Below are 10,932 nucleotides of genomic sequence, written 5' to 3'. Positions count from 1 at the left end.
TGTAAAAGTAGAACATGCTAAATTGTAAACTGGTCTTGTCACAGGTCGTTAACATGCCTATTGTAGGGACAGCAGTCACAAAATCTCTCAGCTTTAATTTATACAAGACGGTGGTGGGTTTTCCTACTCCACCCAAACCGACCATAAGAATCTGCATCTCTTCTTTCCCAAACAGATATTAAACAGTTTTTCAAAAACATTCCACTGTCATTGAATTCTGTTAGCTATATGAAAAGAAAGGCAAGTCAAATAATTGTTCTTTGCAGAGATATACAAACTACATAAAATACAGGTCTCTTACTGGAGGTGGCATCGAATAAAATTTAAACAATTTTAAGTCCAGTTTGCCAATAAGTAGTAGTGTGTCTTGTTTTCAAAAAGAAACTCAACTAAGCCTTTTGAAAATTCTCTTTTTCCACTGCAGTTTCCAAGTAGGATATGTGGAAGCACAGTCTCAGTGCTACCACCATGGTGGCAGGCTTCAGTCACCTTAAGTATGGAAACAATGCCACAATAAATTCATCTAAACACTCCTTCCCCCTACACTCCCCCCGCCCCCAACCCCAGTTCAAGCTGTTGTTTCTCAGTCTAGTTGTGTAGGACACAGCTCCCTGGCCCATGATCCTATTTTTGAGCCTTGCGCCCCGGCTCACGATGGCTGCCGGCGACCTGGTCGTTAGGAGCACAATGCTCCAACCACCTGAGCACCGGGCCGGCCCCATCTAAACTCTCTTGAAAGGAAACTTATAAAGCAGAGAACTAGTTTATTTTACATATGTGAAGCAAAGTCCTTAAAGTAGGTTAAATAGCAATATCTCTTAGAAATTTAGTAGTTGCCTTTGGCTAGCAGACAATATCAATACCCAGAAAAGAAACTAAAAATTTTCAGAGGTGAGGAAATACAGCATTGGGAAACTGCACTACAATCAGAGAAATTAACTAGGCCAAAGTTGAGGCCATACCATAGTATCCGGGGTTGACCATCCCCTTACTCTCAACCAATTTTTTGAAACTTTCTATTGAAATATAATTTACACATGGATATAAACACATGTCATACATGATAACTGTATAGTTTAATGAAATGTCATGAACTAAATCAAAAAGAGGATTACGAGTGACCCAGATCTCCTTGTACCCCTTCCCAATCATTACCCCTCAAAAGGTAATCACTATATTCACTGACTTCCAACAGCATAAATGTTCAGTATTTTATTTTTCAGAGTGCAGGATAGATTCTATAAAGGAAGGCAATATTAAAGACAGACTAGCTTTGCAGAAATTTACAGTCTTTTTAACACATCAGCCTACTTGTAGTGTGAGCTTGATATTCTAATTAAAGACTTAAAGCTAGTATTGTGTCTTCGCCTCTAACTAAGCTCCTGGAAGTCTACAAAGATTCTTCAAAAAGAACAAAATCACACATCCTTGTTCCAAATACTACAATTTCCCTTTTAAACTGCTAACCAAAGGAAAGCTTGCTCCTGGGCAGAGCAGAGGGAAGATACAACAGGGACAGCCAATCTATTCATCCTGCTGCTAGTGACCTCAGAGGGGAAGTCACCAAATTCCAGAGGCCCTACCTCTGAGAATCAAGATTCCTACAGTAGTTTAACATCATGAATGATGTCCAAGCACACACCATGCCATTCTACGACCAGAGAAAAGGAACACATTCATCCTGGACATAAATGAGGTATAAGTGAACTGCTGCAACCAAACAATGAGGCATGCTTTAACCCTTCAGTAAAGGTCTATAGAAAGTATATGAAAGTCCAGGGCCTCATAGCACTCAAAATCTTGTTGGGCGACAACACTATCGAGATTTCTTGTCTCACAGATAAGAATAAAGTGTAAGGAACATGCTGTGAGAAGGTACTTCCCACTTAACTGCGCTGTGAGGCAAGTACTCCTGCTCGATTACCCTCCTAAACACACATAATACACCTCCGAGGTTCTCCCTCCTGCTTCCCTTTCCTCCTCTCCCTACTCTTCTGCCAGAGGCACCCAAACCCGCCACGCCCAAGGAGCCTCTCCGGAGGAGGACGCCGCCGACCCGGCGCCTCTTTGGCACGGTCACTCTGCCCTGCCACAAGCACTAATTGCCTAACAGGGAGAAGCAGAGGCAAGACGTCCAGGGTGCGGAGAGCGGGTGGGCGACGAGCGCGCGGGGTCCCGGGGAAAGCCTCCGAAAGCCTTCTCCGCCCGGCTAGCAGGCTGCTCCCTCTCAACCTGACAGCCCTTGGGAAAGCGGAGGGCCCTGGGATCCCCGCAGCCTCTGCCCCACAGAGGGAGAAGGGAAAGGCAGCCGAACCCCTCTCCGCAGGCCGCCCGCTGCTCTCTAGTTCCCGCCAGCGGACGGTGCGGAAATCCAGCGAGACCTTAAGTACTGCTGTCCCTCCTCCCCAGCCGGCGACTCAACTTCGCCACACCTACGTATCAGTGCCATCCTCACCGCAGGCTTTAGCAGTTCCGCTGCACTCTGCAAGATGGTTGGTGAGGGGAGCGGGGGCGGGAACAGCAACCAACCAATCACCCGCCCTCTTGGAGCTTTCGAACCAATGAGCTCGAAGTTTCGTGAATGACGACATGCCTGGCCAATCCAAGGGACAATAAGAGCCTGGTGGGAGGAGGCCCGCCCCCCAATACCTAAGCTGCCGCAGGAAGCTCTGGAAATGCCGGATTCACCTTCCAGTGACAGCTCATCAAGTGCCGGCGAAACAAGCCCATGTGCCCTGCCCCAATGCTGCGTGCGACCAATAAGAACTAACCTAACCCAGGGAAGCATTTGGACCAACCGGGTGGGGGCATGGGGTTGGGGTTAATAAAAAAAGGGTTAGTGTTTCGTTTGCTTATTTGATAACGCCCCCCCCAAAAGTACCTCATGTTGGTTCAATTTTCATTTATTTGATTACTTGTCATTTTTCCCAAATTTTTTAATAGTATTTTTATTTCATCTATAAATTATCTATTCATGTCCTTCTGCTGATTTCCAAGGCATAGATGTAAAGTTGTTTTGCCAGCAACTATGAACATTGTTTGAGTCATCCCCACCTGCAAAAAAAGGTGAAACAGCAAAGATAACGTTTTTACCTACTATTGTTTGTACCTATAGAAGGAATATTGGGGCTAGTAATAGGGCTTTATTCCTCCACGCCTCACAATCTGAGAATATGCATTGTTTTCCCAAGATATTCATCGTGCCTACGAATGAAACAAAGTCCCTACCCACATGACACTCATTAAAGGATTACAACCATATAAACAACACATACATTTTTATATACATTGTTTTAAATACAACATTGTGTATATATACATTGTATATATATACATATATACATATATACATATATATATATTTGGGAAATTGTATATAAAACAATGTATATATACAATGTTTTATATACAATTGTTTTATACATACAAATTTTTTAATAATAACATGCATGGGGAATACATAGGGGAGGACTAAAAGAAAATAGACCTAATTTATTGGTGACTGTATTCAAGAAGTGGGGTTGTGACTTCTTTTAAGTTACTGAAAGAAAATATTGTACTGATTTTATAATGCAAAACTCAACTTGCTTTTTCAAAAATACAAAACTGATGATTAGGAAGGAGGTTTAATTGAAATCATGAAAGCTGTTCAGGGGAAGTTTATCAAACTCAACTGTGGTGACTCAATAAAAATAAATTGCTTATGGTGATATTGATTCAGTGGGGTTTTTTTTCTTAATTGAAAACACTTCTTGTCAATATAATGTTATTTGTACAGCATGGAAAGTACAAAGTGCTCTTGGGAGAAGCAGAGATCATTTCACTCTGAGAAACATCTTATTTGGAGATAGTTCCCCATCTCTGAGTTAGACTGTACAATTGGTTAAGTGCTATTAGCATTAGTTATAGTACTCTTGGTAGTGGTAATATCTGCTGTGTAACCACTGGGTCGGGTGCTGAATGTGTTATGTATCTATGATAATTATCTAATTCTCACGTGACAACATTTGAGTTTATAGAGTTTAAATGTTGCACAGTATACCCAGAACACCTTCCATCAAGAATTACTGAACTTATCCCTCTATTCTGGTCACACTTCTGCTCAAGAGATGTCTTCTCCCTCTCTTGGAAAGCGCTGCTGTACATATTTCTTGCCCTAGAAACAGCCCTTGGGTAAACTTGCCCTTAGGAGAAAACTTAAGACATACCTGCACTTTTTCTCAGGGGCCCTCTGGAAAGCTGTCACAGGTAGCCAATATAGTCATCCCACTCAGCTATGGTTTGTGGGCCTCGAGTGTCTTAATGTTCTAGGAAGTGCAGCTACTCCCAGGAGACTCTGACTTCCTTTTCTCAAGATGCATAGAAGTTCATCAGGCCGATATCTGAATAATCTCTCTTCGGAGATGCAGGCAGCTCTCTGGACTCATGTTAGTATGCAGGGTTAGGCAGCCTGGCAAGTGCTTTGGGGCTTGCACTAAAGGATGGTCTGGTTTCCATAGCAACATTCATTCCTTTCCACGGAGGATTCTATCCTCTTGCCCACTCAGAATTTTCAAATAAATTGATTTCAGTGACTATGGGTGTTTGTCCATGATCCTCTAAAGAGAAAAAACCTATTTAATAATACTACTACTAAAAATAAGCCCAACAAAAAAAAACCTGACTGCAGCTAGAATGCTGCATTGCATCAGCTGATCTTCTGTTCTTTCACAATTCCATATCCTTTCTCCATTTTGTTCGTTCTCTAGCCTTATCCATCATTTTGGGAAATAGGTTTCTCTGACAGAAAACAAATAGATGGCAACGCTGTCTCCCTAAAACTGGCTAAGATGGGGCTGTAAAATGAAGTTTTCAACAAGGCTCCCTGAAAGCCTGGCCTTAGGGCAGGGGTGGCTAACCTGTGTGTGGAGGGGCAAGAATAAGGACTGCGATCCACTTACCGCTCACAATAGAGAAGTCAGTCTCTGAAATTTGGCAATTAGAGATTTGTTTCCTTAGGTTAGGCATTGCTCTCAGGCAGTACTCCTTAAATTGCATTTACTCCTGGGAAGAGTGATATATTAGGTTACTAATGCTAAAAGAACTTGGGAAAGAGAGGAGGTGGTGCAGAGCGAAGGGTACAAAGGGGCTCTGAAGACCACCTTTGTCTGCTTCACAGTGCCATCTTCTCCAACAGGGGTGGTGCAGGTCCTTGCCTGGGTTCTGTGCTCCCTCTCGGGAGGGCAGGGTACCTTGTCTGACAATACTTCCAAGGCTGCATGAACTGGGGGGAGCAGTGACCAGAAAAAGGGAGACAGCAAAAACAGGGGGACAATTATCATTGCAAGGGTTGCTCAGAAGGTGATGCCGAATCAGCTCCACTTTGTTTCTAAAACGACCTTGACTATCAGAGCAAGGCACAGATGGGATGGGCAGACATGTGATGACCTGGAGAAATGTCTCAGAATCTTCTCCAGCTGGATGCTAAGCACCTTAAGGACGGAACCTCCTCCGATTTCTTTAGTAGACACTGCAGGGCTGTGCACATCATTCTATTGCATTTATACAACTTGACAGAGGATACAAAGGGCTCCTTATTATGGGTAGATAAGCTCATAAACTGACACACAGGAACCTCTCCAGCAGACCCATCTTTCCTAAGTGATAAATATTACTCCTGGGTGGAGAGATTAAAGACATTTTCCCTTATAATTTAGTTTTCCTAGTAACAAACTTGAGGTATAAATACGTTTGCATTATTCTCTAGCCTTGAAAATAATGTCAGATCACTGAACTGAGAGCCAACGTCACTTTTTGGATTTGGTAATTATTTGAACAACAGCTCTTTGATTTCTAGATTCAAATTCAAAGTATCAAAAAATGTAAGACACAATCATTAAGTTCATCTAATTACTACATCTCTCACTTTACAAATAAAGAAACAGGGGCTCAGACAGGTGAAGGGACATGGCGAGTGACTTGCAGAGAAAGAGAAAGGGCAGAGAAAGAGAAAGGACAAGAACCTGACTCCCCATCCATCCTAATTGTTTTTTATCGCTTTGCAAGTTAATACGAGTGGATCAGAGTTCAAACAGTTCTTTCCTCATATACTTTCTGATCCACCTGTGATTTAGTTAACATCTGATTTGCCCAACAAAGCACTCTGGTTCTCAGGTACAGTGTGAGGGTTTACGAAACTGGCCTGAATATTTTCTTCTGTCTCTGGCCCATCTTCAGGTCACTTACTCATTTATTAGTTCTTAATTTTAAATTGCTAAGCATGCCCAGCTCTTCTAATTTATTTTTCTTTCCTTTCCTTATGCTGGGAAAAACTATTTTTTCTAATTAACTGTGAGAAATGAAAGATAATAAATCCTACCGTTTCTTATTATCTTTTGTAAATATGAAGAGAACTATGAGATAGCGGGGACAATAAAACCATCAGAGAACCCATTTGGCAGAATCACTCTTCTTGCACGATGCCATCTGATGATGACCAATTCTGAATTTCCAGGGAGGAAATGGTGCTGTAGAAAGTGAACAACATCGAGGTTAAAAACAAAAAGACACAATTTAGGGCATATTTCATTCAAAATCCACTACATATACTGCCTAAAATGAAACGACACTGGGGAATGACAAAGATTGTTAAAGACACAAATTACCTTTATAAATATTATATTTAATAATAAAATAAAATAAAAATAAAAATAGGAAATAATCACAACTCACTTTTAAATTAGAAGAATATTAACTAGTTTTCCAGGCTACACATAAGCTAAATACCTATATATGCCAACTCTGAGACTTTCCAGCCCCTAGGAAAACAAGTCTGCCTACAGAAAAAAAGCCTGAATTCACGCAGAATTTAAATTTAAAACCAACCATTCATTACTGCTCTTTCTTGGGGGCAGGCCAGTACCCGCGCTGGGTGCTCTTACATTTTTAAATTTCAGTGGGTCTGGAAGCATAAAGCTACATAAAGACCATTAAAGGGCAAAGAGCAGCGGGCAAAGAGATAAGCAGGGGCTCACTGATTAAAACCTCAAAGGCCTCGCTACAAAGTCAGGCGCAAATGGCCAGCTGTGATGAGATTCGAAAAAGAAGCCCTGGAGAGAGAGACTCGCGGGCGGAAACGTAGGCTCCAGAAATACAGTCACTGCACCCCCGCCCCCAACAGCTCCCGTTCAAAATGGCGCCCCCGCCCCACCCACCCCTGGCGGCCGCCGCGCCCGCACGCGCCCTGCGGGGACGCGGCCGGGCGCGCGCGCAGCATTACGGGGGCTGCGCGCCTGCGCGAGGCCGGGCGGCGGGCGCGCGCGCGGCGGGGGCGGGCTTTGCATAGAGCCGAGCAGCAGCGGCGAAGTCGGACGTGTCCGCGAAGATGGCGGGCCGGGTGAGTGCCGGCTCGCGAGCCGCGGCTAGAGGCGGGGGCGCCGGGCTTGCGGGCACTCGGAGGTTCAGACGGCCCCAGGAGAGGAGGAGTGGGTCTGAGCAAATGGCTTGTTGGAGGGGGCGGCAGGGCAGAGAAGGGCTTGAGGGCGAGAAGGGGGAGCGGTGGCAGGGGAATAGCCCTCCTCATACACTCCATCCCCCCAAGAAAGCTCCAGGGGAGGTGAATCCCTGGCTTTCCGGATCTCTCGCGTCTCCTTTAATTCTCCTTTTCCATCCCTTGGGGCTGTAACTCTCGTCCCTCAAGGCGGCCGCAGGATTGTGGCCGTCCCAGCCCCGTCTGATGGACTCTGGGGGTTTCTCAGTACCCCCTTGCGGGGGCTTATTAGGTGCAGCCTCGGAAATAACTGCGGGGGCTCCGACTGCTGCTTTGGGGCGAGAGCTGTGGGAAGGATCATTAGGAACCCATTTCTGGTTCTTCACAATAAAAGGTCTTGGGAAAGGAGGAAGGAGTGCAAATGACTTAGTGTTAAACCCCGGCCATCTGGGGGATCGCCACTCTTGGATCAGACAGGAATGCCTTCAGCTTGCAGTGGGGATTTGGGGTGTCGCGTTTTGCTTTTATGAATGACAGTCACTTCGAATGCAGCAGGATATGTTATAGTTTCAGGGTTTTAAATTTTACTTCCTCCTTTAGCTTGTAAGATCGCGGTGTAGTATGGGCTTTGGCGAGGGGAGATAGGGCTGGTTCAGCGCTGTACTGCAGTGTGCGTTGAGCTAAAAGCTCTCTGAGGGATGGATCCGTCCAGAGACTACACTCGTCATAAACCTGGGGACATTAACCTGCGTCATTAGGGGATAGGGATGGGCTTGACTGATTATGCTAGAATATTTGAATAAGTTTGCATAGATTTATGCATATATACAAATGTCCTACCTAAAGGAAATTGTCATGAGATTCCAGAATGAGAAGAGACCTTGAAGGTCGTTTATTTCGACCTTTCTCTTCCTTTTCCCCATAGCCTCTCCTTTTTATCTATGGCTATTCCCTCCACCTATGCTTCAGATTCTGTCTTTTCCCACCTCCTCAGGAACCCCACTCCTGTGTATTCACCTGCTCCCTCTTACTCAAGCTCCAACTAAAAGCAAACCCTTCCTCCACTTCCACAGCTGTCACCTATTCTCTTCCCACTTTACAGCCAGAGATGTTGACAGAACTGCCTCCACTTATTGTCTCCCATTTGTTTACCACCTACTCTCCATTCAACCCCCCACAGTCTGATTTCTGGCCCTGTCATCCCATTGACATGTGTCCCTAAACTTAATTGACATTTTTCATTCCTTGTCATACTTGATGTCTCAACCGCATGTGGCATTGTTGACCATTGCCTCCTTCATGGAAAACGCTCCTCTTATGGCTTCCGTGAAATCTTGCGCCTGTTTTTACTCATACACCTCTTTTGCAGACTCACCCTCCTCTGCCCGGTTATTCAATGCAGATATTCCTCAAGGCTCTCCTCACACTATTTTCTCCTCGGACAATCTAGTCTAAGCTCACAGCTTCAACGATCTATATGTCAATGTTTCTTAATATTTTACTCCCAATCCAGACCTATCCTTTAAGTTCCAGCTCAGTATGTCAGACTGCCTATTCGAAATGAAGGCATGTCAAATTCAGCTTGTTCAAATCCAAACCCATTATGTTAGCCCACCTAATGAGTGCTTTTCCTGTGTTTCCTATGTCAGCGAATGGCACCACCGTCCATCCACTATATAGGCTAGAAACCTGGGGTGGGGTGTCATTCTTTATACCTCTTCATCACATCCCCCAGTGACATCAGCACTGAGTTCTATTCCTCCCCCACCCCAAAGAAAGGTACTGAGGTCAAAGAATCTGGCTTGGGGCATTGCTGCTTTATCCTGTACCCACGTCAGCCACTGGGCTGGTCACTTGGGTTCTGTCATTTTAACATTCTAAACATCTCCAATCTGTCCACCCCTCTGAAGTCTTCATTTTCACTTCCTTTTCCCACACGACTATCATTTCTGGTATGAACTACTGCGGGAAGCTCCTGCGTGGTCTCCATACGTTATTCTCCACATCGATTATTCCTCCCATGTCCGTTAAACCCCTCCCTCAAGAGCATGCCGGTACTTTTGGGAGAAGACCAGATCTGTAACCGGGCCTGCAAGGTCCTTTGTGGCTCTGCCCCTGCTTCTCTATTTCCCTCCTTACTCTCTATGCTCGGGTTATAAGCCTTTCAGTTCTTTGAACCTACAGTGGTTTCTCTTAGCACCAGGTCTTCTCATGTGCTGTTTCTTTCTTTGTGATGTTTTGCTCCCAACCAGTTCCCTCCTCACAGATCACTCAGCTACTCAAGGGAAGCCTGTTCTGATCCCACGTTACAAGTCCGGATCCTTTGAATTATGCTCTTGAACTGTATTTCTTTTCTTAGAGATTTATCTGTTTGACATTTTAAATTTATTAGTGTGATTACTTGCCCCTATTATTAGAATTTCCCTTCCAGTAAAGCAGAGACCATGTGAGTTTTTGATTCACTGTCATCATCTGTGCTTTGCAAACTGCCTGGGACCTAGGTGCTCAGCACATTTTTGTTGAAAATGAATCTAATCTCTCTTTGAATACTCCAGTGATGGGGGTGCATCGCCTTCCATAAAGCTAGCTCATTTTACTGTCATGTTAAGATCTTTTTTATATGGAGTTCCATGTAACTTTTATACATAGATATTTCTACTGTTCAGACTTAGCTACATAGAACTAAACACAATTCCTTTTCCACATGATAGCTCCTCAGATATTTGAAGACAGGTTACATATTCCCTCCCTCTGTTTTGTAGATGTTTCTTCTAAGATGTGCTGAGTGGACAACAGTGATTAGTGAAGGATATACTGAACTGTGTTTCCATGAGCTAGACACTACCACTATTAATACAGAGTAAAATTGTGTTTGCTCTTTTTCTCTAGTAACTCTTGGCTCATACTGCGCTTACAGTCAATTAAAACTCTTATGTTCTTTTAAAATTAGCCCTCCCCTCATTTTAGGTATTATATATTTGTTTTATTGAACCTAAATGTAAGACCTTATCCCCTTTACAGGTCATTTGTTTTTTGTGGTTTTTTTTTAGGTCAGGGCATACCTGCTCTTGTGGAAGGTCTTCTTGAGTCTTGATTTTTTTTCATGTTACGCAACATAGCAGCTCTCTCTTCCAGTTTTGTTTTCATGACTTCTCTGTCTACGTTCAAGTCATTGATACACAGCAGAATAAGACAGGGTCGGAAATTGCGCTTGAGCACGCTGCTAGAGACCTCCTCTAGGCTGACACACAGCAGTACACTTTGGGTGTAGTACCTTACCTAGAACTTTTTGGAGATCGCTGTCAAAGTTTAATTTTCAAAAACTACCTTCTACCTTTTGGAAAATCCGAACCCCTTTGGCCCATCCCTGATTGTCTTATCATTTCTTCTGATAGCCATAATTTTCTAGTAACTACCTGTCAGATTTTGAAAATAGAGTTAGCCTTGTTGTAATAGTCTTAAAA

The 10,932-nt window shown here is 43.9% G+C and overlaps 1 protein-coding gene and 1 long non-coding RNA gene across 2 annotated transcripts in view; one reads left to right on the top strand and one right to left on the bottom strand.

Moving 5' to 3' along the window:
• Positions 1-2,946: 2,946 nt before the first annotated feature.
• On the bottom strand, positions 2,947-7,104 carry LOC117013832 (uncharacterized). Its single transcript, XR_004421381.1, has 4 exons — positions 6,865-7,104; positions 6,359-6,506; positions 4,209-4,598; positions 2,947-3,054 (listed from the first exon to the last, which is right to left on the bottom strand). It is a non-coding gene; the product is annotated as an uncharacterized LOC117013832 (long non-coding RNA).
• A 154-nt stretch (positions 7,105-7,258) lies between these two features.
• The window catches only part of NSF (N-ethylmaleimide sensitive factor, vesicle fusing ATPase), a 133,944-nt gene continuing 130,270 nt past the window's right edge, over positions 7,259-10,932 (top strand). The window contains exon 1 of the mRNA XM_033090520.1: positions 7,259-7,375. Coding sequence (XP_032946411.1) covers positions 7,364-7,375 — 12 coding nt within the window. The 5' untranslated portion in view covers positions 7,259-7,363. The remainder of the gene's footprint in view (positions 7,376-10,932) is intronic.

The sequence above is a fragment of the Rhinolophus ferrumequinum genome, chromosome 21 (genome assembly GCF_004115265.2).
Source record: "Rhinolophus ferrumequinum isolate MPI-CBG mRhiFer1 chromosome 21, mRhiFer1_v1.p, whole genome shotgun sequence".
NCBI lineage: Eukaryota > Metazoa > Chordata > Mammalia > Chiroptera > Rhinolophidae > Rhinolophus > Rhinolophus ferrumequinum.
The sequence above is the reverse complement of the archived record's forward strand: the minus strand, read 5'-3'. Positions and strand labels throughout refer to the sequence as shown.